The sequence below is a fragment of the Prunus dulcis genome, chromosome 7, assembly GCF_902201215.1.
Source record: "Prunus dulcis chromosome 7, ALMONDv2, whole genome shotgun sequence".
In the NCBI taxonomy this organism is placed as follows: domain Eukaryota; kingdom Viridiplantae; phylum Streptophyta; class Magnoliopsida; order Rosales; family Rosaceae; genus Prunus; species Prunus dulcis.
Window position 1 is genome coordinate 16147115 of NC_047656.1, and position 26668 is coordinate 16173782.

The following is a 26668-nucleotide window of genomic DNA, read 5'->3' on the forward strand; positions in this document are numbered from 1 at the left end:
CAGCATGAGCCGCCAAACTGTTTGTGCGTGTGGGTGTAGGATGTTGACATGTGTATTTTTCTGTAAATGTGGAGGAGTCTAGAAACTACACGTTGTTGTTGATGGATGTTTGGGCTTATCACATTTGGTTCATGTTTGATGTCCATCTACAATACAACAGTATAAAACTACAAGTTATTGCTCTGTCTGGCTGCCACAAACTCCTAAAACGACCACGTTTCTGCCCTTTGCATGCTGGTCGAACCCAGCACGATATTAACTGGGTCATGTAAATTGACCCAGTCCATCTTAATGGGCTCAGGGCTGTCCTAACCCAGTCCCAACAACAATTAGACCCAGATTGAACAAGCCCCATTCATTCTGGTCTTTATTATTATTATTTTTTAAAATTTAAAAGCCATTTTTGTTTTCTTTCAAATAAAATTGATTAGATATTATTTCATTTTCAGGACCTTTTCGAAGATGGATCTCTGCATTGTGGGTGCCCTTGTTCCTCTTGCATTAGTTTTTATATTTGTTTTGAGTACAAGTTATAGTCTAAATTATAAGAGTGAGAAGAGTTTCTCATACGTACGTATACAACTAAGATGTCATGGATCATGGTGGTTCGAACATGAAACTTCTTATTTGCAAGTCAATGATAATTTTCACTAGACTAGACTCGTTGATATTAGCTCTCAATACATTAGAAATCTAAGAAAGCAAAGAAACGGGTTTGCCTGTTGATGTGATATATTCTCAATCCCTTTAATAACTATGTTCCATATATATATATCCTCAAAAGTTAAAAATAAACATAAATAATAAACAATTTTAAAAAAAGGTGCCTAAGATTCTAAAAACCTTTTATTTTTTATGTCCTCTATGCATTTTTTTGTGTCCTTTTCCTTTATGTATATTTTTTATCTCATCGGCTTCAACATCAACTCTTGGTGGTTGGCTACTTTGGTCATCGGCTTCAACACGAATTCTTGGTGCTTGGCTACTTTGGTCATCGGCTTCAACGCGAATGCTTGGTACACGGCTACTTTGGTCATCGGCTTCAACGCGAATGCTTGGTGCTCGGCTACTTTGGTCATCGGCTTCAACGCGAATGCTTGGTAGGTGGCTACTTTTGTCATCGGCTTCAACATGAATGCTTGGTAGGTGGCTACCTTTGTCATCTACCTTCATTCCATTCTCGTTGAATCTTATAAGGCCATCATACATTTCCACAACACTCTTTGAAAACTCGGTTAAGGATTTAAACACGGACGAAAACCCCGTCTGGAATCTATTCACAGTAATATTTTGTGTCTCCTCCATGCTTGTATGAAGTTTCTCCTTCTTTGAGTTTAGCCTTGTCTTAAACTCAATCACCTTGTTCTCCATCTTTTTCAACCGCTCATGCCATTCCTTTTCCTCATAACGCTTGAGTCCCATAATCCTTCTCTCCCAATAAAATACCCAAGCCTGCCAATGAAGTTCTTTAGCAAGCCCATCTATCTTCCTCTTTTGTTGATGATCCTTGTCTTGTCGAACCATCAATGCTTGGACATCCTTGCCAAAGTTTTCCATGGCACTAGGCACTGCTTTATGTGGCAGCTTATTTATGGAAGCTAACCAATTCTCACAAATTTCAGTTGACGGCAGCATGCCAACTCTACACGACCGTAGCGAGGACCACATATCGGAGTCGACTTCACTTTCAGGAGCAACAAGCTTATGTAGCCAACCATCAAGTGCTTCAATGTATTCTTTTTGTGAAGAAACATATGAAGCAAAGCGAGCACGCCAATTTTGAAGTTCTGCTTCAAACTCATGAGTAGCAGCAAGTTGGTGTGAGTTGTCATTACACAACTTTTCATAGGATGAACAGTTTACATACTTCACTTCGGACATGATTCTGTGTTGGGTTTCATGAGTTTCTGACATGATCTTCCAATTTTTCATCAGCCTGCAGAAAGTGGGAAAGAGAGGTTATAACAAAATAATTCTAAATAATTCAGACTCGTCATGTATTACAATGTACTAAACATCTATCTTACCCTTGTAACAACTCAATAAGTTGTGGTTGCAGCTCCTCATCTCTCAGTTTTCGAATTTTTTTAAATGTTGATTCCGCACTTCGTTTGGCAACCGCAATTCTGGAATGCAATTCAACTCGAATTTTGTCTTCAGTCTTTAGGCCATGTCCTTGGTTTCTCGAATACTGGGAGCATTTTCGATCATATAATCTCCTGGTTTCCTCTCCAGCCTGCACATAAAAATTTAAAGATGATTCAAGTTATTCTCAAATTATCTAGGTTGTCCATATGGAGGAGGGAACACATAAGCTAAAACAATCCTATAAATTAATGATCAAGTTATGAGAAATCCATAAAACTGAATAAAGCAAATAATTCTTAGATTCATATTTTACCTTCACCTCCTCATAGAGTTTTTGCTCCAAAACATATAGCATCCCTAGTGTTAACGAATGGCACTTGGATCCCATTGCTCCATTGTCATCAAAGAGACCACCATTAGAAGGGGTGATTGTTGAAGAACTTCTGGTGCTAGATCTAAGGAGGCTTTTTCGGGAGGAAGACGAAGATAATATAGATGAGACGGAGCGGCTTTTTTTGAGTTTACTTGAGTTCTCTGCACCCAAAATCATATAAACATGAATTGTACACCATGACCAAGCAAATCAAAATAACAAAAAGGGCTTTAAAAGAGAAAAACCCACCTTCAGTGTCCTCCAAGGCAGATTGCATTTGATCCGTGTTGGTGCCTAGCATCCTGGTAACATCCAAACTGGAATTATAGGCCCTAAGGAATTGGACCTCAACCTCTTTCAATGCTTCCAACAATTCCCTCCCTTCTCTCACAGCCTCATCATTCAGCAAAACCAACCCCAATTCTTCCCCATCAGTCCCAGCATTATGATCCCTATTCTCTTCAACTTCTTCTCTATCATCTGAGTTTTCTTGTAGCTTTTTTTCTCTGTCTATCTCTGAAGAAGAGCTTCTAGAAATTCCAGAATCAGAAGAAGGGTAAGCATTGGTGTTTTTGGTTGGTTCAGAATCAGAATCAGATGGAGAGGAATGGCTTTCTACAAACGACCTTATAGCAACTGCCACTGCAGACAGCGACTTGCTATACTCGCACTGTGCATCTGCAAACGCATACCGTCTCTTCACAGCCAAATTCAGCTGCCGCTTTCTCTCCCGACAAAGCAAAACCACATCGTCTCTTTTACGTTGCTTAGAGACCTTGCCACCCATGTCTCTGTTTCCTCTGAATTTCGCTTAATTCTTTAGAACGGGCTTTGGCGGGAAAGTAAGAAAGAAAAAGTTGGGTTTGCAGAACTCAACTGAAGTTACAGGCTTAGAGAGCTTCAAAGTATTGTGTCTCTTTGTTTGTTCATGGAGGGGGTATATTTATACAAGTACGAAAGAAGTCCTTGTTTCAATGGGTGATTGTAACTTTAATTTTGGGCAACTCTTGTTCTTAGCCGTTATGGCAGTGTCTGGACATCCCTTTCCTTGCAAGCATGGGAGAGTGTTGAATAAAAAAAAGGGTAAGTTTCTGGGGTTCGAAACCATAAACCTCTTTCCATGCAGAAAGTGAAAATTTACTTTCCTTTTTTATTTCTGAAGTTTTTGGGCATTGTTATTCTTTTTTCTTGGGGCCAAAGTTACATTCTCTCATGGACGTGGTGGGATAAATATAATGTCATGAATTCAAATTTTTATATTGACTGGGTCTGGGTAAAGCATTGCTCCATGTTAGAATATAAGCTTATTTTCTCAATCGAGAACATTCCTCATGAGAACAGTCGCGAACCTCATAGACTTTGCTGAGAAGACCAGTTGCATGCAATTACTATATCCTCTATTCAAAGGGGCGAAATGAGTGGATATTCTGATGATTCAGAAAGATTTAACTCTTACAGAATTGATTAAAAGAGGAATTTTGATTATTAAACCAATTCGTCTATCTATAAAAAGTGATGGAAAATTTATTATGTATCAAACCATCGGTATTTCATTAGTTCATAAAAGTAAACACCAAATTAATCAAAGATACCGGGTAGAAAAACATGTTGATAAGAATTCTGAAGTTGAAAGTATAAACATAACATTTTAAGGGTTATTTGGTGAAGAAAAAGGAAGTATCAATCTGCAATGGAAGCCAAGATTTTCATGTATTGTAAATTATCACGTCAATGGTAACTCAATATACAATTTCCTGTGAACATCGAGATCAAAAACTTGACACAACTGGAAATGAATTTTTTTCTTTATATTTCTTTCAAAATGAATGTGAAACAAAAGGGAGTTGTGAAAGTAGGGAATCATATATCTAATCTGCCAACCTAAAACAATTATCTCAATCTTGACAACCTCTTTCGCTTCCGGTTCTTTTTCCTTGCTGCTGCAGCTCTGTTTGTATCAATGGAACCAGAAGGAAGTGCCAGAGAAGTTGATGGCTTTCCAACACCTGTTCTGCCTTTCTTAGAAACCCACTGCAATGGCAGATTGTTTACCACGGTGCCAATGTCATTAGAACTCGTCACTTCTACAAGCTTTCGTATTTGATCGAACATCTGCATAGTCCAGGCCATCGACTGATCGAGTGCAACTGAATCATCCATTGGTTTTTTCAATAGGCTCATCAGCAACTCTTTGAATGACTGAAAAGACATGGAAGGTTGATAACCCTGACGACTTTCACAGATCATATTGACTTTGATGATATGCTTGCAAAGGTTTCCTTGCATTGACCATGCACAATCGCAGAAAGAGAATTCTGAACCAGGATTCCACACAAGATGCACAGTGCTGCTGTCCTTCTGGCTTAAGACCTTGGCATAGAGATGGTCTTTGTCATCCAAGCTAACAGCAGAATCAGGAATTTGCAGTGCCCTGTGCCATGATGTAGAAGCAATGTATTCTTCCTTAACATTTTGAAAAGAATCACATTCATCTGCATAACGGTCAAGCCAGTAGCTTGAATGCAGTTCAGTTGTCAGCTTGTGCACCAACCAATCAACTCTTTGGAGTGCTCCAAGATGTGAATCATCAAATAATTTCACTTTCATCTTCACATGATACGCTTCAATAGCACCAGATGCCTCCTGGCTTGCAAGTGGAAGACTTCTCATAGTCGAAAGCCACATTTCTGTTAACAAGAAATAATATACGATAGTTTCATGCAAAACTTATAATACAATTCAACATCTTTGACCCAAAAAAAATAAAAAGACTATTCACCATGATGTGTGCATGAGAGAGAGAGAGAGAGATCTAACCAATCTTAGGTACCCAAGAGCTCTTAAAATATTCCATAAAAGCTGTCTGATCAACAAATTCTTGGGTTAGTTCTTCTAAGGCACCCAGGGTACCATTTCCACCCCAAATGCCATACACAATGTTACCCAGACGTTTAAAAATTTCCCGCTGAACTTCAATGTTATTGCATTTCTTTACAATATTCCTCAGCCATGATCTACGAACGCGCCAGAGGGAAAATAGTATGGGACAACAAAAGATATCTCTGAAAGAACAGAAATGTGTTATTAGAATGCACTATATTCTATGACCAGATAAATTTAATGCATGAAGAATTACAGAGCAAGAACATCCTGCCTGATGGGATCAGTCTCAGCTGCTGCATCATCAATTAAAAACCCACTGATCTTCCATCCAGGCTCAACACTACGAGCTCGATCAAGTAGAGCTTTCATCCATTTAGACACATCTGGCTTTGCAAAGCTACGTGTGATGACCCATGCGACAGGGAGTGCGTGTTGTCTTGAGTCAAAGACAAGAAGTGTGCACAAAGGATACTGCCATTTCAAAACACACATTTATAAACATCTACATCACCATGCACATTGTCTAATCTATAAAAAAATTAAAAAATAAAAAAATAAAAATCCCTTATACATTCATGAACCATTTCATGCCTTAGTAACCAGTTCATTCCAAATGAAATGTGATGACAAGCTAACCACCCACAAACGTTTTGATTTATTTATTACCACCTATGTACTTCCTGGAAACAGGTCCTACTAAACCTAGAAATCAGGAAAGCAATCTCTTAGCGCATGTGACAGGGTTAGTCAGTTCGGAAGCTTCTACAAACAGCATCAATGATTTGTTACCTTAAGTCTCTTTATGCCGAATGTTGAATCAGCTGCAATGAGACTGCAATGGCCAAAACGAATCATTTGTTGCAGCTGCCACTCTGTTTGAATCCCCAGAATGAAAGAATCTTTTTCTGAAGTATCCTGATATATGAATATGGATTTTTTATTGCGTTCAACCCACATGCGGATGCTAGCTTGATCATCAAGATCCAATTCATGGGTAGACCGTTTAATAATCATCCCAAGTTTGTGGACGTACTGGGAAGCAAGGCTATTGACTTTTGCATTTGAACCACAATATCGCTGAATCCCCTCAATGTGTTTCTCTAGTATATTTTCTTCTGGAATGCCCAGGTAGATCATTGACATTGTTTGTTGTTGGATCTCATTACAGATATATGGAACTGTCTTTGCTCCGGGTCCAATTGCATCTCTGTCAAGTGGGCCATGGCAAACAAAACCAGATTTGTTCACATGGCGCCTCTCATGATATATAATTAGTGCAAGTGATGGACGGGCATACAAACGTTTCACTACAAAATTGCATGTACAGCCCCGCATGGATTGAGGTCTAGCAGCACGATTGCGGGTGTTGAGGCGATATCTTCTGCTAGGCAATATACTTCCTCCTTCCCCATAATTTTCAGGACCAAAAGAACACCAATACCTTCAAGGAGAAAGAATGATCAACTTAATAACTGTAGCGCCTAAGTTAAGGAAAAAGAAGGGGGGTCTATCTAAACACCCATTGCTCATATGGCTTATTTGTTAGTCAAACCACAATATTAATAATTGTGATCCAATTTTTTTATATCCAAAACAAGGTTTAAGCTTTCAGTTATAACCATCACAAATACAATGGTGTAATTGGAGCAGAAAAAAATGCCAATGTTGTCTTTACACCTGATTTATATTAGTCAAATCAAGATAGGTCTAAATTAAATTAAAGAAAAGAACACACACACACACACACACACACAAATTAGTTCTTCAGAACTTCATTAATAGTGAATCCTGAACCAGAGACTGGATAAGCTGGGAAACTCAAAGGTTTGAGATCATCAAAGGGTCACCTTATCAGAACATCATTATACTATTTCAATGATATATATGGAAAATTATGGGTTTTTTTTTCATCAGCAGAAGGAAATATAAGAGCAATAAGTTAAGTTTAAGAAGTTTTTTACTCACATCCTATATTCCAAATACTCATCGTCCTTGTATTCCTTTAAACTGCCCATCTTTCTTTTTCTTCCTCTCTCAATATGAAACCTTGTTGGGCACTCTAAATTTGAGCCTTCGCCAATTATAAATTCATCCACTCGATCATATGGAATGAGGGCTGCATCATCATGGTGCTCAGCAGTGCCAAATTTGGTCCAAGTCAAATCAGCAGCAGAGAACTCCTCTTCTGGTGGATCTTGAACTGGAAGATCCCCTATAAATTCAACAATAGCCATAGGGCTGTAGATCCTTACCGTAAAAAATACTACCAAACCAGCTTAACAATTAGCAGCACATCTGCGAAATACAGCAAACACAATCTCATTAACAAAGGAATATCATAAACCAGTCAAATTAAGAAGTTGCAAATATACTTCCATGGTTGTTAAACTTGGAATTTTACTTTGGATATACTTCCATGAAATTAAATCATCACATCGTAAAATTCTTAGAATTTATGTAGAAGAAAGTACACAATATAGTACACAATAGACAGTCCAACATATTTGTTTGCAGTCTACTGTATAATTTGATACTCACACAACCCAGATATTCAACAAACTAAAATAGAAAACAAGAGAACTAGGCATTATCGACCAACAGAGGAATTTTATTAGCATATGAAACAGAGAGAAACTTATACGCTTATTCTGTTTTTTCGTGAACTGAAGGAAAGTTTGCAGTGGAAGGAAAGACCAAAAGAGGGAGATCAGAGAGAGTGTGGAAATCAGTTAGACAAAGAAGGCTGGACATGGATGCCGCAGCAGTGTAACTTTCTGAATCCCTAGAGGTTCCACTTATTTTGTTAAATCAGAAACAGTATTCAGGATCCAGAGAAGTGAAAACGAAAACTGTTCTCATTTCACTACTTCCCAAATATCTGAACCCCTTTTGCTCTGTAATAGATCAAGATAGTTTTTTTAATACATAAAACTGTGAAAACATGATTGTCAATGGACTTAGCTATAAACCCACCAACACCATTACTCAAAAAATACCTACCACAACTGCTCAAACACGAACTCTGTTTCTCTTTCCTATTTGATAAGTTTGTCTAACAAGATAAAATTCAAAATTTCAGGCTGAGCTTAGCTAGAGCTTCCGACTACTATCTATTAACATCACCCCCCATCTTCCTCTGTTAACAACCAACAAAATTCAAGGTTTCTCTCAGACAGTCAGACTGTTAGTCACTACAAGCAACCAACATCACCAATATTTATTAGGTATACAATCCAACTCAAACCCCAGAAAACAGCCACCTTTTTAATCACCACCAAAAACCCAATATCGATTCACAATACTAAACCACGTTCAAGCAACCTCAACACTACAGTAATATTAGAGAGGAAGAGATGGAACAAAACCACAATTTTAATCCAAAATAAGTAAAAACAAACGAAGAAATTGAAATTGGAACACATTTCAGCGGGTTCAGTTGGTGCTTAACTTGACACAATATCACGCAACTGACATGAATAAATTTCATACAAAAACACAACAATCTTTGATTGAGAATAAGGGAGAAGAAAGAAGAAGACAGACGAAAAGTACTTACCTTGCACTTGCAGCTGCCGCAGCAGAGGAGCTGGAGATACGCCTATTTCTTCTCTTGATCTTCTCCGTCGATTTTTATTTTGTTTTCGGTAAATTGCCCAAAGGGATTGCCTTTGTTGTAGTTGAGGAAGTTGAAAGAGAAGAAAGAGAGGCGACAGTGTAGGTTTAGATAAAAAGAAGTTACATTTTCATGTAATTGCTCTCAGGGAGGCTTCAATTTTGCAGCAGTCAGTAGTTCATGTCCAGGAAGAGACTATTTTGATAGGAGGGAGCTCAGAAGTTCTAGTCCTGAGGGCTAATGGCTAATTTCTTTTTTGTTCGTTTTTCGGTTCTGATTATAAAAAATAAAAATTTTTGTTGCCATTCAGTCCTGTGACCTGAGGTCTTTTTCATTTAGAAACCCTAAATAGAGGTCCGACTCCAAAGTCATACCATAGTAATTTGGCATGTCACGCTATTAGTAAATGAAAATATTTCTTATAATTATACAAATATGGTAAGAGTAGTATTATTTATATATAAAGTCAACTTATATTATGCCCGATAAGAAGTTTTTCGACGTCAAATACTCTATAACAGGTCTCCTAAGAGTTTTTTGTCCCAAAAAAAGAAAAAAAAAAAGGTCTCCTAAGTGTGTTGAAATGGGTTGAGTTACTGTAGGTTGCCCTCCAATATAATAAACAGCTTTATCAGTTAAATAGTTGTTTCACCTAGAAATGCTTAAAGTATGCCAAAAAATCATATATATGCCAAAAAATCATATATACCTTATAACCATCAAGTTTTGTTCCACCTTAGATAGAATAAAGTGTTTGTCCTTTATACAAACAATATTGAAGAAAGAAAATTGAATTTGAGAACTCAAATAGGAAGAATCGAATTTGAAAATATTTTTAACCACTTAAATTACAAGCCGGGTGAATAAGTGTCTTATTATAATACTAAACAATAATGCATGTTTTGGCTTTGGGCTGACATATCATTGATGGATACAAAACAGTGCAATACCATGTGCTGATGGAGAAAATGCAGTTGGATATTACTTGTCAGAAAGCCACTAAGCAGTAGGATATTTAGCAAAAAAGTTTGGAAATTCAATGGTATCCTGGCAAAAATGCAGATCGCATGGACGGCCTCAGAATAGACTTATAACAGCCGCAAGGGACTAATTAATGGTTCTGGGTTGTGAAGATGGATGTAAAAAGTTAAAAACCACCCAAAAAGGCAAATGATTTCTGAGTTAAATTTGGTTTTCTTTGACTGCAAACCAATTAATTGGGTGACCTTTCGTTAGTTGCCCTTAGTCATTTGTGTACACATCTAGAACAAGAAAAGGAAGGAAAACAGAAAACAAACAGGACCATGTGTTCTCCTGATTTAGTGAGGACAGGATTTATGTAGCTACAGGAGGCTGGACTCTCTTTTCTTTCTTTGGCCCTCAATAAGCTTGACTCTACAATGTGAGCTTTACGGAACACGCATTTTGTGATACCAAAAAGTTTTGAATCGACAAGCTAATATCAACTAGCTCTTGATCTAGTCGTACATATTTCTCTTCCGAATGTTAGAAGATGTCCTAATTTCAAATCCGCTTCCCCGTTAATTAAAAAACATTAATACTCTTATGCTCATATAAGACTTCTTCATTGAAATACACAGCAGCAAAGAACACAGAGGCAAAACCAGTCAGATGATGGACAATTTTTTTATTTCTTCTTTGGTGGCCAACAAGCCAATTCAAAAGGGGGAGTTTTGCATCTATAAGAGTATTAGAGAATGAAATTGATATGTAACTGACCAAATTAACATGCTTGAATATAACATAACATGCCAGTTAGGCAAAAATCAAACTACATTAAATTAAACCAAACTCTATCTAATCTAACAACTACTGCAAACTAAACCTCTTGAGACACTACACTACCCGAAAATGAAACGATGTCCAGCAGTGATTTTTTTGGAGATTCAATTGTTGATCCTGGCAACAACAACAATATCAAAACTATAGTCAAATGCAATTTCCCACCATATGGGAGGGACTTCATAGGAAGAAAGCCAACTGGAAGGTTTAGCAATGGAAAAGTCCCCTCAGACTTGATAGGTAACCTCAATACTCTTTGAGGGTTCTAAGATTTTTCTGCATTAATTCAATCTTCAGGTCAGTTTATTAAAAACCCTTATCTTTCAATAGGACGTAACGTCTCAAGTTCGAATCTCTCATTTCTAATCATCACGTCTCAAGTTTGAATCTCTCGTTTTTAATCAATTCACTTAAACGAATTTTTGTATTAGCTTTTAACAATTGAATATTTGCTTCACTTAGAAATGCTTTGAAGTATGTAAATAAATCACATATGCCGTATAACCATCAAGCTTTGTTCGACAAAGCCTAGACTGTTCAAAGCTATGAAGACTTTTCAGTGCAGCAAAACTTACTATTTAATGGCATTTCACCATGTACAGCATGACCAATCTGTCAAAAGACCAAGCTCACTTTCATTTGGGCTCAAAACATCAACAAAGTTCAATAGTTCCTTTTCCCACAAAACCAATCAAGCTATTAACCATAACCACTATGCTGTTTCACAAACTTGAGGTGCTTAGTTTGGAAACCCCATACAAATCCATAACTCAAAAATGTAGTGTATAAACTCCTTCAATTTAACTCACAATCTCTCTACCTTTGATCTGCTGCCACATTCTCATCAACAAACTAAAGTAAATGTCGTACCTGCGAAAAATAATTTAAAATCAAAAGTAAATCATGAAAAGATTATACAGAGGCATTGTCATAGAGCATGTGATCCTATAAATATGTAAATAAATCACATATATACCTTATAAGTTATAACGACCAAGTTTCATTCGACCTTAGATAAAATAAGTGTTTTTTTTAACACAAGCGATACTGAAGAGGGGGGAATCAGATTTAAGATATCAAATGAGTGGGTAAATGCTCTTAATCACTTGAACTACAAGCCCCATGCGAATAAGTACCTTATTACAATACTAAACAATAATGCATGTTTTGGCTTTGGGCTGACATATCATGGATGGATGCAAAACCGTGCAACACTGTGCTGATGGAGAAAATGCAGTTGGGATATTTAATTTTTGCAGCTGGGTATTCCCGGCGAATATAATATACAGAGATCACAAGGGCAGCCTCAGACAAGACTTTTTAAGAGCCCCAAAGGACTAATTAATGATTCTAGGTTGTGGAGATGACTTTAAAAAGTTGAAAACCAGCCAAAACATATAGAACCAAGGTAAATGATTTCAGAGTTTAATTTGGTTTCAAAATCTTAAGTTTTTGACAGCAAAGCAAACCAGTAATTGGTGAGCTTCTGTTAGTCATTTTGTACACACCTAGAACAAGAAATGCCTTGACTCTGCAATGTGAACTCTTACAGCACACGCGTTTTGTGATACCAAAAAAGTTTTGGAATCAAGTAGCAGCTCTTGATCTGGTGGAACATTTTCCCCCTTGTCAAAAAAATATGACTGTTACCTTTCAAATGAGGGACTAAATTTTTGTTCTTTTTCTTTTGTGACCAAAAACTAAATTCAAGAAAAGGTGTTTGCAGCTGTAAGATGCATCCAGATGAGAATACTAATGACTGAAATTGATATATAACTGTACCATATTAACATAACATGCCCGTGAAGCAAAATTAAACCAACTCTGTCTAACAACTACTAAAAACTACACCTTTTGAGACAATAAATAAGCTGACTCTACTTATATGGAAGTGCTTAAAAAGACCTATAATAACTTGGAAAAGCAGTATATTTTCTCCACTGAATGCAATGAATTTTCTCTTCCAAAACCTTCTTCCTTCATCTAATTCATCTGTCAAAGTTTTCTTAATCATCATAGTTTTATTCTTGTACCATAATGCTGCTGCTGTGACACTACCCGAAAACGAAACGATTCCAGCAGTGATTGTTTTTGGAGATTCAATTGTGGATCCTGGCAACAACAACAATATCAGAACTATAGTCAAATGCAATTTCCCACCATATGGGAGGGACTTCATAGGGAGAAAGCCTACTGGAAGGTTTAGCAATGGAAGAGTCCCCTCAGACTTGATAGGTAACCTCAACACTCTTTGAGGATTATAAGATTTTTCTGTATTCACACTACTACTGTTGCTACTATTATCATTCTTGTCTTTAGTCACCAACAAGAACAAAAGGTCTGGCCTGAAATTTTCATCTCAATCAACAACTGTAAAAAGGTTAACTCTTTGCAAATTTTCAGCTGAATCAGTTGGAGTGAAGAACATTTTGCCAGCTTATCTGGATCCAAGTCTGAAGGTTCAAGACCTACTTACTGGTGTAAGTTTTGCCTCAGGGGGTACAGGATATGATCCTCTGACTCCCCAAGTAGTGGTATATACCTCTATCTTCCCCTCTTTTCTATTTAGCATTCTTATATATCCTTGATTTATTTTAATTCTATTTCTATCAGTCTGTCTTATCATTATCAGATCAACTAGACCTGTTCAAAAAATACCTAAGCAAGGTAAATGCAGCAGTCGGGGAGGCGAGAACCGCAACTATACTATCAAAAAGCATATACATTGTGTGCTTAGGAAGCGATGACATTGCAAACACTTATTATTCTACACCACTGAGGAGACCTCAATATGACATTCCAGCATATACAGATCTGATGATTAAATCAGCTTCAAGTTTCTTTCAGGTAAAAGTCGAACGACTGCAAATGCCAGCACTAGAAAAGAAATAGTTTTGGTGCTCATGCATTGCCACTATGTAGGCAGAGACTAAATTTGCAATGGCCTGCATCCTGAGATACACATAAAATTAAGCCTGCAGGATTCAGAACTAACCAGCCACTATAGAAGAGGAATAATTTCCAATCTGCCTCATATGTTATTGTCCCATGTATAAAACAAGCAATCTGGTTCCCCAGGTAACCTAAAATCAAGCACAAATCCATTTAAAAAAAGTGTGACATTAACTAGTACTTTGTTATTTATGTTAATGTGGGGAGATAAAATGGGACTGCAGGAACTATATGACCTCGGAGCTAGAAGGATTGGCATACTAAGCTTGCCACCAATTGGGTGTGTGCCATCACAAAGAACACTGAATGGAGGCATAGACAGGGGGTGCTCAGACAATGCCAACCAAGCAGCAAGCCTCTTCAACTCCAAGCTCACTGCCCAAATAGATGCCTTCAACAAGAGGCTTCCAGAAGCAAGGCTTGTCTACCTTGATATCTACAACACATTGCTTTCTCTCATCCAAAACCCTTCTCAATATGGTAAATCATCATCTTGTTCAAAACCCAGACTTCACTTCTGTTTTTTTATTTTTATATCCTTTCTATCTTTCTGATAAATGATTCTGTACAAAAGAGTGGTAAATTATGTTCAAAACCCAAATGCCACAATTGCATATTTCAACATTATGTGTTGATCTGAAATTTTTTTTTTTATGGGTTCAGGATTGGAAGTGGTGAACAAAGGCTGCTGTGGAACAGGAAATATTGAGGTCAGCATTTTGTGTACTCGTTACTCTCCAGGTACCTGCAAGGATCCATCAAAATATCTATTCTGGGACAGTTACCATCCCACAGAGAAGGCATATAAGGTTCTTGTCCCTCTGGTTTTTGATAAGCAAGTTCATAAATTCTTCTGAGGCTTCTCTCTCTCTCTCTCTCTCTCTCTCTCAACAATCAATAAATTGTGAAGCCAGATTAATTTGTTGTAGTTCCCTTCTTTCTTTCTTTTTATTGTCCCAGATGTTTTGCTTTTCATGTAAGCTGAACCCAATTTGGTAGATACTTATGTAGTTTTGTATTGTGTGTTCCATGCAATGCAGGAACTGTTATATAATTGTATGCATTCTGTTCTGCTCTACTGGCATTTTGTTATTATACATGGCTAGGACTGGAAGAAGCTAACAGAAACAAGCAGATCTTGTGAAGTCTAACTCCAAACAAATTTATTTATTCTTATGCTTCACAAAGTTTTCAATGTGGTCTAAATTTAATTAAATTATCAATCTCTAACATTGGTTGAGGATGAACAATAATTTTTAGCCTAATTCCACCCACCAATGTGACATAAATGTAAATATAACTAAATTAGTACAATTGAGAATAAATTGTTAATTTTTGTAAAATTGACAAGGGGTTCATGTACCGAAGCAATGTGCTCCAATTTCAATTTTTCGAGAGAGCTAAGTCTCATATCATAATAACGACTAGACCAACCCACAACCTATAATAACCAAGTACATATTTACCTTTTGTTGTGCAATCCTAATTTTGTGTGGCATAGTGACCTAAGTTTTGTTAAGGCATGCCGCCAAAGTTGGTTGTTCTTAAACCCGTTTCCTGTTTAAGTTTGGATGACTGGTCCTGTCTTCGGATATTGGTTGGAGTTGAATGACATGTCATGTCATTGAAAAGCATTCAAAACCCTAAAATACTGAGTCTGCTGTCGTCAGTTTCTTGTTTTCTGGTAACCTCAAATAATTAAGCTGCACTCTTTAGTTTTCAAAAACAATGCATCATGACGAAGAGTGCAGGGCAGAATTGTCTTTGGATTTTATAGATACTTGGAAAGTTCTTTGGATATGTGACCAGGAAAAACAAAGCAAAGGTTTTTGACTGGATCCACTGAGTTGTAAATTTGTAAAAAGATCTAAAAACGACACACAGTTTGAATCCTTATAGATCTCAGGGTTGCCTCCTTCCATTCCATTCATTTCTACAAGTTCTGCATATGATCTGTTGGGTCACCGACATAGCTCAGATAATTGAGCTTTGGCCGTTTGAGGTTGAAGAAAGTGACAGACCAGAAAGGTTATGTCAACCATAGTGCGTTTGACATATGGTAAACTGTGTAGTTGGATATTTAATGAACTATTTATGCAGGTACAGACCCAGAAATCTTATCTTATAGGGTCATAGTGTAAAAGTTCAATAAACTTTTTCGATCAAAATAACATTAGAAATGAAACGTTCATTCATAATTCACATTAAAAAAAACAACATTATAAGCTACAATTGTCCACAACGAGGTTTCATATTTTGAAAATGTAGCATTATAGCTTTACTTTTAATACAAGCAAAAACATCATTCTCAACGTAAACAAGCAAATTATCACTCAACTATTGATCTCCCATTTTGTTTCGAAGTAATAACTCACATGAATTAAAGAAAACACCAAATTTATACCAATTAACTACAAAAAATTCATAAATGAAATATCCAATAAATCAAAACAAAATAATAAAATCATAATTTCAATTCTATTAATTTAGGCTTAGAGTTAGAATTTATTTTAATTATTAGGTGGTGGATGCAGCGGCAACAATGGAGGAGGAGGAGGAGGAGGAGGAGGGGGGGGAGAGGAGAGGAGGGAAGGGGGAGAGATTGGGGATTTAGGGTTCAGGACAAAAGAATTGGGGTTTTGGGAGTTGCTGGGATAGGTGGAGGGGTTTTAGAATAGCAGGGGCAGTTTTTTTTTATTTTTTAAAGACTTGGACCAAAACGACGTCGTTTTGGCCAGTTCATTTATTAAAAAAATTCGCTGGGCCAAAACAACGTCATTTTGCCAGTGTTTTTTCTAAAAAAAGAAAAAGCGCTGCGCTTCTTCTTCTTCCTCTTGCAGCAGTCATTTCGTTCAGGCCAAACAACAAGCAAGTGGAGGGCATCCATGGGGTCACATAGTCAGCTTAAGGGAACCTTCAAGCTTATTTTCATGGAGTCCATAGGGTCGTTTGACCCCACTGTGGGTCTGTCCCTGCATTTATAGGCAAGCTTGCAATTTAACGTATGTGTGACTGTAATGTATGCCTAATTGGTTACCTTGTACATCTTCTCTTGTATCTTCAAGATATTGCATGCATTATTAACATGTTTTCACATCTCATGATTCATGTGCTTGCCCTAACCTTTCATATATTAATTGTCAAAAGGGATCAATTGAAGTTGTATATTTAATATGCAAAATGTATGGATAGAAACATAATTTTAATGTGGAAAAGGACCTTGAATTGATATTAGTGGTCTCAGGTTTGAACCCTATTATACATTTCCAGTGTGTTTGAGGAACCCTCCAATTAAAGTTGTATATTTAATATGCAAAATGCATGGATAGAACCATAATTTCAATGAAGAAAAGGGCCTTGAATTGATATCAGTGGTCTCGGATTCGAACCCCATGATACATTGGCAGTGTGTGTGAGGAAACACGCCATCCACCACCCCCTCTAACTTTGGCACAAAAAAAATCCCATAGTTTTTGAGTTCGAACCCAATGATACATTGGCAGTGTGTGTAAGGAAACACCCCTCCCCTCCCTCCTAATTTGGCACACACAAAAAACATTCAAAATTAAAAATAAATAAAAAAACAACCATAGTTTCAAAGTGGGTTGTAGGCTTTTAAGCTAGAAGTATACTTAGAGATTTAGGGTATGTTTGGGAATGCTTCTGGAAGAGCTAAAAACACTTCTAACTACGTTTGGCATAAAATGTTAGAAATACTTCTAGATTGTGGAAGCATTTTCTAGAGAAGCATATGCTGAAGCACTTGAATTTCTTATGAAAAGTTCAACTTCTTTATAATCAAAGCACTTTTGAAGCGATTATGAGCAGAGATGCTTCTAGAGAAGCAATCGTAAAAGAACCGTTAATTTTTATTTTTATTTTTCAGCCTCATTGCCTTATACAGTCAAATTCATTTACGTCTCGCCACATAACTTAGATTTTTCATTGCACATAACAAAGGTAAATGAGATAATCAAGAACACACATATGTTAGCTCATTTTTTATTATAAAGATTTCTTCTTTTTGTTTTTGTTTTTTAATTTTCTTTATTAAGAAAAGTAGCTCATTTTTAGTTTTACATGGGCCATAGATATCAGACGAAGACCAAAGTCAAAAATCCAATCCAAAACCAACTATAGCCCAAGCCATTCATACGATTCAATCCAAGTTTGGTTCTTCGCCATGGCCGCAGACCTCTCTGCTCAATCTCAGACCCTCCTCCTATCCACAACCACCACCACTCCCCAACGTTCACATCCCAGAACCACCTCCTTCTTGCCCTTCTTCTCACTCTCTCACTCTAAACCTCTCCTTCATCTCTCCAGAACCTCCTCCAGGCCTCGGCAAAGACTCCAAGTGCTCTGTCAAGCCACTGGAACCCAACCCATTTCCCAGCTCGGCCATGACCGTCTTTCCAAGGTACCCATTTCCCGTATCAGGAACTTCTGCATAATTGCACATATTGACCATGGCAAGTCGACTTTGGCTGACAAGTTGCTGGAGACGACTGGGACTGTTCAGAAGCGTGAAATGAAGGAGCAGTTTCTTGACAACATGGACTTGGAGAGAGAAAGAGGCATCACCATCAAGCTACAGATTGCTCGGATGCGTTATAGTTTCAAAAATGGTGAGCCATATTGTTTAAATCTCATTGACACTCCTGGGCATGTCGATTTTTCTTATGAGGTGTCTAGGTCTCTTGCTGCTTGTGAAGGTGCTCTTCTTGTTGTTGATGCTTCACAGGGAGTTGAAGCTCAAACATTGGCCAATGTTTACTTGGCCTTGGAAAACAACTTGGAGATCATCCCTGTTTTGAACAAAATAGACCTTCCAGGAGCTGACCCAGATAGTGTAATAAAGGAGATTGAAGAGGTTATTGGGCTGGATTGTAGCAATGCAATACTCTGTTCTGCCAAGGAGGGAATTGGGATATCTGAGATTCTTGATGCAATTGTTGAGAGGGTTCCTCCACCAGCTGATACCGCTGATAAACCATTGAGAGCTTTGATTTTTGATAGTTACTATGACCCATATAGGGGTGTAATTGTGTATTTTAGGGTAATTGATGGGAAGATAAAGAAGGGTGATAGGGTTTATTTTATGGCTAGTGGGAAGGACTATTTTGCTGATGAGATTGGGGTTTTGTCTCCCACTCAGTTTCAGGTTGGAGAACTTTATGCTGGTGAGGTGGGTTATCTTTCAGCTTCTATAAGATCAGTGGCTGATGCTAGAGTTGGGGACACAATCACAAACTATAGTAGAAAGGCAGAAAGTTCATTGCCTGGTTATGAGGAAGCCACTCCAATGGTGTTCTGTGGCATGTTTCCTGTGGATGCTGATCAGTTTCCTGAGTTGAGGGATGCACTTGAGAAACTGCAGCTTAATGATGCTGCTCTGAAGTTCGAGCCCGAGACTTCAAGCGCTATGGGTTTTGGATTTAGGTGTGGATTCTTGGGGCTTCTCCACATGGAAATTGTTCAGGAAAGGCTGGAGAGAGAGTACAATCTGAGCCTGATAACTACTGCCCCAAGTGTCGTATATAAAGTGAACTGTGTAAATGGTGACATTGTTGAATGTTCAAACCCATCTGTACTTCCTGAACCTGGAAAAAGGAAGTCAATTGAGGAGCCTGTTGTCAAGATTGAGATGCTTACACCAAAAGACTATATTGGTCCCCTTATGGAGCTGGCACAGGACAGAAGAGCAGTGTTTAAAGAAATGAAGTTTATTGCTGAGAATAGAGCGTCACTCACATATGCATTGCCCTTGGCTGAGATGGTAGGTGATTTTTTTGACCAGCTCAAGTCCAGAAGTAAAGGCTATGCTAGCATGGAATATACTTTTCTTGGGTACAAAGAAAGTGACCTAATAAGACTTGATATTCAAATTAATGGTGAACATGTAGAACCATTGGCAACCATTGTGCACAAGGACAAGGCATATGCTGTAGGGAGGGCTTTAACACAGAAGCTGAAGGAGCTCATACCAAGACAGATGTTTAAAGTGCCTATTCAAGCATGCATAGGTTCGAAAGTGATCGCTAGTGAAGCTTTATCAGCAATCAGAAAGGATGTTTTAGCCAAATGCTATGGTGGGGACATTTCAAGGAAAAAGAAGTTGCTTAAGAAACAGGCTGAGGGAAAGAAAAGAATGAAGGCGATCGGGAAAGTCGACGTGCCTCAAGAAGCCTTCATGGCTGTGTTGAAACTTGAGAAGGAGGTATTATGATACTGCAAGTCTTTGTGGCTTCTAACATTGTTGTGTAAATGATAAGTATTTTGGTTGAATGAGGAGCTTGTGTAGTCATCTTTGTTGTTAAACGTCAACGTATACGGTATAAATCCTATGTTGGTGTATTTGTCTGCTATGCTACCAAACAGCAAAGAACACAGCAGGACCAGACATGACCAATTTTTGCAATTAGTGCCTTTTTTCTTCCTTTTTATTTTTTTTCTTTGTTTCCAAACGATGAGTTTGGTTTGTGAAATACTCATAAGTTGTAAGGAAAGAAGGCGTATTGGTTTACACGGATGCTGTGATTCAGGATTTGAAAGGGCGGGCGGAGAGGATCCAAAGAAAATCATACAGAAATTCATAAAACAAAATAGGATTTATCAAAGCATTTTGCATAGTCAAATAGTAGAAAATAGAAATGATATTGCTGAAAAAACAACTAGCCATTGTTTCGAAACACATATAGGAAATATACAAGTAACCAGTTTTAAAAATTAAAAACTATCCCACAACCGTGATCTGAATTCTTTTACCTCCTAATTCAAAATATGAGGTTCCATTTCATATCTCCTAAACTGCCCCAAGCAACTCTACAAAACTGCTACTTCCTACCTGACCACGAAATCTATAGATACGGGAGATGAACTATATACATGTAGAAAACACAAGGCAACCAGCTTAAAGAAGTTTATTCTGAGCAACAGCCTGACATAATTCGTCCTCATAGAACAAAACTCTATTCGAAGCCAATGATTTGCAGAGGGGCTTTGGTAAGACAGAAGGGACCATGCATCTTGTAGGGAAGTTTGACTCCTGGAAGAGAACTGCTGCAACCTGCCGCATTTCAGAGACTTTGAGGCGAGATGGTGGTCGGGGACCATGCCTTGGTGCTTTTGGAGTATGGGGGCTTCGAATGAATGTGCCTTTCCCATCTCCCTTGCTGCAAAAGTCATGCAAAACTCGGTAAAATAAGAAACCTATCTGACAGGGTAAACAGTGATAAAAACACAGTTTAGAATCCCAACCTTAAAAAAGGCCAGTGCTCTGTCGGGTGGGGTGTCATTGTATTTAACATCTCCTGTCTAGAGCGATCTGGAGTTGTATAATTAAAATAGAACTGCCTTGCAAGTAAAACCTGTTTCCAATAGTATAAACATGGAAGGTCATTTCTATTCAGATTAAACAAAAACAAAAGGCAAACACATGAGAAAGAGAGCTTACAGCTTTTCTAACTCGTTGAGAGACATGAAAAACTGCCTTCAGTTGGTCATGATGCAAGTGACACAATACTTTAACCTTCAATTACAAAAATAGAAGAATCAATACCAGCAGAGAGGCATGTGATAACAACATGAAGTAAAATACATACACATATACATCTAAATTAACAGTGATAACAGCACTTTTATACCCCTAAAACAGTAATATCTTTAATTCTTACACACATGATTATTTGGCTATATCTCATCAGTAATTGGTTTGATATATGATATGGCAGATTCTAATAAGAGTGTTAAAATGTTAAGTTCCCAGTGAAATTGGAAAGATTCAAATCCACGTTTGTGGGAGGGAGTCAAAAATCAACCCCAACATCCAGTTTTATGTTGACACGGAAAAAACTGCACAAATTTGGTTCCAAAACATACATCAAACGAAGGAAAAAAAAAGTAAAATCTATTACTTAAAAAGCAACAAAAGACAAAGGCAATTTGTTCTTTACAGCATAGTCATAGATCAAAGGACCTAACATCTCTATTAGACTTCTTACAACGCTCGTCAAATACCTTGAATTGGATCTTTAGACATTTCAAGGCAACCTGGCAAAACTAACCAGTATCCAAAGCAAACCAATTATGTGTGCAAAAAGAATCAATACCAACATAAAAGGCAAAAAGTACCACAAACACTCTAAATCTCACGTACTAAAAGAAAAAGCTCCAACCTACTATCCTATATCGTCTCCACTTATTGATTGTTTTGCCTCAATCAGATATACAAATTGAACAGTGGCACAACAAGAAATTGGTAAATCCAAGTAAACACAAATAAAAACAACCATCCTCTCTGACAGCCAGAGTTTCAGAAAATATCAGATTTACAAAGAGAAATCCCAGTAATAGATTTACATCGGCATACATAACATTTCTTACATACACAAGTGATGCTAAATCAGCATATAGTAAAACGAAAACTGTGAAGACAGGGTTAATAATATAAACAATACCAGCAAATCCATGGGGAGAGATTCAAGCCGGGACTCCGACACGCAATCTTCAGCTCGAGGGGTCTTTGGAGTTTTCAACAAACTATTCTGTCTAACCAAATTCACAGGCGACAACATCAAAGGGCTTTTATCAATAGCCCTATCTTCAAGCACCATATCGCCCTTAACCTTCTTGGTCTCCAAGACAGCCACCCGCTTCCTCCCAAGATCGGTGCACGACTTAGCTGAAGAGGTCTTGCTATGCTTAAGCTGAGCAAGAGCACCCGGCTTCAGATACTTGTTACCTGAGCCTCGTCGCTTTTTCTGTTTGGCCTTCTTCGAATTCCTTTCTTTTGGAGACACTTTTCCCATTTTCCCCTCTATTTATTCAGCCCCAAATTATTTCGAACAATTCCTCAATTTTCCCAAATAAAATAAACCTTCAATTACTTTGTTCAATCAGAAAACCTAAGCAACCGCAGCATTTAAACCTGAAACAGACAATTTCAATCTTAGCTATGGCCCTAATATAAATATAATCTTAAAAAATCAAAAACAAAAGCAGCGAAGAAATTGGTTACTAAACATTAATATGTAGCGAGCTTTACCTTTTTAGGGTTAGAGATCGTCTCGATTCCGCGTTCAATTTTCCCCTCTGTAACAAAAATCACAACCGAAAACTCATCAGAAACCCTAGATTACCAGACTTGGAACTAACAGATAGCTACTAGCTCCCCGAAACAAGAACGAAAGCACAGAAAATTATACAAAAATTCAAACCTTCAATCAAAACGAAAGCGAAAGGCAGAGAAGCATGAGCATCGTAGAGACAGAAATTCCAGAGAAAATCCAAAAATAAAAATAAATAAAAATAGGTAGCAGTGCAAACAGAAGGAGAGAGAGAGATGGGGCCGCTAGGGTTTACTCCTGATTTGAAATTGATACAAATGCCCGCCAAAGTTTTTCCAGCAAACAGTTGCTGAGGCTATACAAAACAAAAACCATAGAAAGTGATTTGTATAAATAATCTAGCTGGCCACCACGTGGCGGCCTCTGAATGGCGAGGTGATTAACTGGGGAGAGGAGTGGGCCAGTGGGTGTCTTTAGTGCTTAGGTCACTGGGCCACATCGGACGGCGCAGATTGCGTGATGGGTACGGATATTGGACTTGTTTCCTAATCGGGTGGAGTTTTTGTTTAATTTGAAAATAATGTTTGGAGGGAAATAAAAAAATGTGATTAGGTTTGAGAGGGAAAGCGAAAAATAATTTCTACGATGACTACTATACCCTCGTTGTTTGGTTTAACTTCAAGCTTAATGGAGGGTATTTTGGGGGATATCGGTTTGTGTGAAAGGCGGTGCTTTAGGAACCTCGATTCTTGTGAGAGCTGGGGACGTGGGCCCATATCAGGCCCATCTTATGATGGATTCAATTCGGTGAATGTACATAATCGACCCTTTATGGCAGCATTAACCACGCGTGACTGCCGCTTCTCTGTGTTTTGACTTGGAGGGCATAGCAGTCAATGCAAGTTCAAATTTTCCACAGCCTAACCATGGTAAAATGGTAACCTGGTGAACAGTCAATTTTATTTTCCAGGGTCAATGTTCTCTTATTTGGGCTGGACCCAGCTATGTTTAGCACGTTTGAATTCTTCAAAATACTCCTGGGCCCAGCTAACCTTGTTGATAATGCCCCAGTGCATGATGATTCGAAAACTTCCAAAACGGGCTTCATAACTTATTCGGCCTTTCGAAAAAATTCTTACTGAGTTGTCAGACGGGATAGTCAGACGGGAAGGTTCTATGACGAGGGTCTATTGACGAGTTATAAGGAGGGCATTCAATCCAAACAAGGAAAATGTTAGGGAGACCAACTTTAGATACTAACTTGTGTACCATCTCTTTAATAGAGCGTATGACCCATTGTATTGGTAGACTCCACTTCTATTAGAAAGATGGTACACAAGTTAGTATCTAAAGTTGGTCTCCCTAGCATAACCCTTTCAACAATTCAATAATAATTCTGCACTGGATTAGATGGCTATTAAGGACCTCATCATTATAACCCTCATTATAACTCCTCATTTTAGCATATTTGAGTCAGACGTATGCTTCTTCCTCTTATGACAATCTCATCACGTCACTCATTTGGCAGCAAAACCTGCAAAAGTGGGTTAAGTTAGGTGGTCAAGGCAATGAGCACACCACCTTTCTTTCAACCAATTCAAGTCATTATTTAGTTTAAACTATCATTTATATGACGAACCTCTTACAGCAAGAATAAATACACGTTTTCATTAGGTTTGGTTTGGTTTGGAGTTTGGAGTAGGTATGTAGTATTGTATCAACCAACGTTGTGGCACTTATTTGTACACATAGAAAAACCAACCATGTTATAGAACTCAGTCATTCAACTTTTGGCCACCATGATTGATTATCAATGATGATTTTCACATAAAATGATCTCATGATGGTCTCCGATCCAAAATTTCCTTGCATGCGTTTTATCCTCAATTCCTACCACGGCATCAATCTGAGCAGGCCAATAAAGCACATATGGTCTACCAATCACAAGATTCTAGGAAGCAAAGCTTTGAATGATGGAATGAATTGTACGACAAGATTACAAATATATAATAAAAAACTTTGTTGAAGATCATTCTAAATTGATTAGATAAAAATAATAGGAAAATGTTCGATTAAGGATTATATATATACAGTCTTCTTATATTGAAAGTATTCAATGGAAGCTATTTCTCTTTCTCTTTATCTATATATATAAGGGATAACAAGTGAGGAGGAAATCGGACTTAAGAGTCCAGGGAGATTCACTATCATACCCAATATAGGAGCCTAATTTATAAATAAAAAAAACTTTATATGAAATAGACTTTAGAAACACATTCAAAAAAGCCCAAAACACTCAATAGGGTATTAAAGTAAATTAATAATCAAAATTAAATTCAATAGGGCCAGATTTTCTTTTTTAGATTTTTTTAGAATTTGTTTATAGAAATTAAATAATATAAAGTTTATTTATAATTTTAGTGCTAAGAATATGTATATGACTAAATATATCTTATAATATCAAGCATTGAATTGCACCAACAACAAAAAATCTGAATTTCTCTGTAAAATAAACCCGAAAAACTATAGAACTTACTTTACTGCCACCACCAAACCAAATTATAGACAGAAAAAAATATTATTAATTTATTTGAAAAATCACAATTAAAACCCCAGTTCCCCTACATGTTGGAGTCAGAAAATATAAAATTATGAACATAGCTGACGATTAAACCCCGCCTTGCGAACCTCCACAGGTGGGCTGCTCTTGAAGTATACATATTTCTTGTCCACTAGAGTTTTTGTATTTTCACTAGAGTTGTTGCTTCATGTATGGATCCAAAACCAAAAGCATATGATTTTTCTGTACTTATATTGTCTTTCTAAATAGATTTTTTCATTCCCAAAATTTTTGTTCTAAAATTACATCTAGAGAGAGAGAGAGAGAGAGAGTGAGTGAGAGAGAAAGCTAAAATTTTCATTGATGATCAAGACAACTAATTTGGAATGCCCGGTTATACTCTTTAAATATATATGAATTGTTTAAGAATTATTTATATATTCCAATTATGTGTTTTTTTTTCAAATATTTAAAGAGTATATCCACACGGCTATACTTCTAAAATATTCTATTTATATATTTAACCTCCTAATAAATCCAATTGATGATTGAGAGTATAAGTCTTTAACCAATATTTAACTTACAATTCTTAAAATTCTTAATGTTAAATCTGGCTAGGGGTCTAACTTAGTTAAAAATGACTTTGACTTGCAGACTAGCGGTCTCATATTCGAATCCTCATACACTGTAATTATGTAAGAAAAAAAACCCTCCCCTATAAAATAAAGAATGTTACATTTTAGTACGTGCTAACCCATTTGGTATAAATTAGTTCACTACAGCTCAATAAAAATTGGCCCACGTCACCTCACCAACTCAACTATGAAGAGAAAACTAGTTAATCATTCACATGTAATAGATTGAAACAAAATATAGACCGCCCCTTAAATTTTTTGATTCTCTCCTTCAACACAATGAAGTTTAAACATGTTTTTATAGTAGTAATCTTGAATTTTTAATGTCTCTTTCGTTGTGGTTCATCGTTTTAAATTTGTCACTTTCTATGATTTAAGGAGGGATATTGGCTTCGATGCACTTTTTGTTAAAGGAAAAAACAAATTACAAAAATTGAAAGAGATTCCTTAAAAGCTATTACAAATTAATTGGGATAACATTGCTTGTAGGACAATACACCAACAAAAATGAAAGGCATGTTCTAGCCTAAGAGAAAGGACCACTTATGAGACGGTGGGTTTATAGCTTGAATGAATACAAACAAATTGGGTAGGGGCATTGACACTATCGTTTTTAGGTACGCACCAACAAGGGCTCTATCAAATGATGTCAATTTGCCATTGGGCTTCCTTGCCTTTTGGGCACGTAATTGT

The 26668-nt window shown here is 37.3% G+C and overlaps 5 protein-coding genes across 5 annotated transcripts; 2 read left to right on the forward strand and 3 right to left on the reverse strand.

Annotated features, from left to right (window-relative positions):
• Positions 1-846: 846 nt before the first annotated feature.
• Positions 847-3248, reverse strand: LOC117635463 (protein ALTERED PHOSPHATE STARVATION RESPONSE 1-like). The gene is made up of 4 exons (XM_034369776.1): positions 2711-3248; positions 2402-2622; positions 2028-2236; positions 847-1936 (listed from the first exon to the last, which is right to left on the reverse strand). The coding sequence occupies exons 1-4, from the start codon at positions 3246-3248 to the stop codon at positions 847-849; spliced, it is 2058 nt and encodes a 685-aa protein (XP_034225667.1).
• Positions 3249-4233: 985 nt separating this feature from the next.
• On the reverse strand, positions 4234-9230 carry LOC117634881. Its single transcript, XM_034369155.1, has 6 exons — positions 8901-9230; positions 7310-7639; positions 6134-6785; positions 5616-5815; positions 5279-5523; positions 4234-5148 (listed from the first exon to the last, which is right to left on the reverse strand). The coding sequence occupies exons 2-6, from the start codon at positions 7576-7578 to the stop codon at positions 4352-4354; spliced, it is 2163 nt and encodes a 720-aa protein (XP_034225046.1). The 5' UTR covers positions 7579-7639; positions 8901-9230; the 3' UTR covers positions 4234-4351.
• Positions 9231-12682: 3452 nt separating this feature from the next.
• LOC117634883 (GDSL esterase/lipase EXL3-like) lies at positions 12683-14693 on the forward strand. The gene is made up of 5 exons (XM_034369156.1): positions 12683-12995; positions 13164-13294; positions 13374-13607; positions 13937-14192; positions 14376-14693. Exons 1-5 carry the CDS (start codon positions 12710-12712, stop codon positions 14567-14569), a joined length of 1101 nt encoding a protein of 366 aa, XP_034225047.1. The 5' UTR covers positions 12683-12709; the 3' UTR covers positions 14570-14693.
• Positions 14694-17825: 3132 nt separating this feature from the next.
• LOC117634406 (translation factor GUF1 homolog, chloroplastic) lies at positions 17826-20238 on the forward strand. The gene has a single exon (XM_034368506.1). It carries the CDS (start codon positions 17896-17898, stop codon positions 19939-19941), a length of 2046 nt encoding a protein of 681 aa, XP_034224397.1. The 5' UTR covers positions 17826-17895; the 3' UTR covers positions 19942-20238.
• A 112-nt stretch (positions 20239-20350) lies between these two features.
• LOC117634407 (F-box protein At4g35930) lies at positions 20351-23113 on the reverse strand. The gene is made up of 6 exons (XM_034368507.1): positions 22931-23113; positions 22759-22805; positions 22172-22641; positions 21169-21243; positions 20973-21082; positions 20351-20887 (listed from the first exon to the last, which is right to left on the reverse strand). The coding sequence occupies exons 3-6, from the start codon at positions 22520-22522 to the stop codon at positions 20626-20628; spliced, it is 798 nt and encodes a 265-aa protein (XP_034224398.1). The 5' UTR covers positions 22523-22641; positions 22759-22805; positions 22931-23113; the 3' UTR covers positions 20351-20625.
• Between the last annotated feature and the right edge of the window lie 3555 nt (positions 23114-26668).

Excerpts from the sequence above, each read along its gene's own strand:
- LOC117635463 (XM_034369776.1), bottom strand. The coding sequence starts at position 3,248 with ATGGGTGGCAAGGTCTCTAAGCAACGTAAAAGAGACGATGTGGTTTTG. Across the intron at positions 2,237-2,401 it reads AACTCTATGAGGAGGTGAAG|GCTGGAGAGGAAACCAGGAG; the intron begins GTAAAATATGAA and ends TTTTATGTGCAG. Across the intron at positions 1,937-2,027 it reads CTTATTGAGTTGTTACAAGG|GCTGATGAAAAATTGGAAGA; the intron begins GTAAGATAGATG and ends CACTTTCTGCAG.
- LOC117634881 (XM_034369155.1), bottom strand. The coding sequence starts at position 7,578 with ATGGCTATTGTTGAATTTATAGGGGATCTTCCAGTTCAAGATCCACCA. Across the intron at positions 5,524-5,615 it reads GCTGAGACTGATCCCATCAG|AGATATCTTTTGTTGTCCCA; the intron begins GCAGGATGTTCT and ends CTGTTCTTTCAG. Across the intron at positions 5,149-5,278 it reads CTCTTGGGTACCTAAGATTG|AAATGTGGCTTTCGACTATG; the intron begins GTTAGATCTCTC and ends TCTTGTTAACAG.
- LOC117634883 (XM_034369156.1), top strand. The coding sequence starts at position 12,710 with ATGAATTTTCTCTTCCAAAACCTTCTTCCTTCATCTAATTCATCTGTC. Across the intron at positions 13,608-13,936 it reads CAGCTTCAAGTTTCTTTCAG|GAACTATATGACCTCGGAGC; the intron begins GTAAAAGTCGAA and ends ATGGGACTGCAG. Across the intron at positions 14,193-14,375 it reads CCAAAACCCTTCTCAATATG|GATTGGAAGTGGTGAACAAA; the intron begins GTAAATCATCAT and ends TTATGGGTTCAG.
- LOC117634406 (XM_034368506.1), top strand. The coding sequence starts at position 17,896 with ATGGCCGCAGACCTCTCTGCTCAATCTCAGACCCTCCTCCTATCCACA.
- LOC117634407 (XM_034368507.1), bottom strand. The coding sequence starts at position 22,522 with ATGGGAAAAGTGTCTCCAAAAGAAAGGAATTCGAAGAAGGCCAAACAG. Across the intron at positions 21,244-22,171 it reads CTCTCCCCATGGATTTGCTG|GTTAAAGTATTGTGTCACTT; the intron begins GTATTGTTTATA and ends TTGTAATTGAAG. Across the intron at positions 21,083-21,168 it reads CTCAACGAGTTAGAAAAGCT|GTTTTACTTGCAAGGCAGTT; the intron begins GTAAGCTCTCTT and ends TATTGGAAACAG.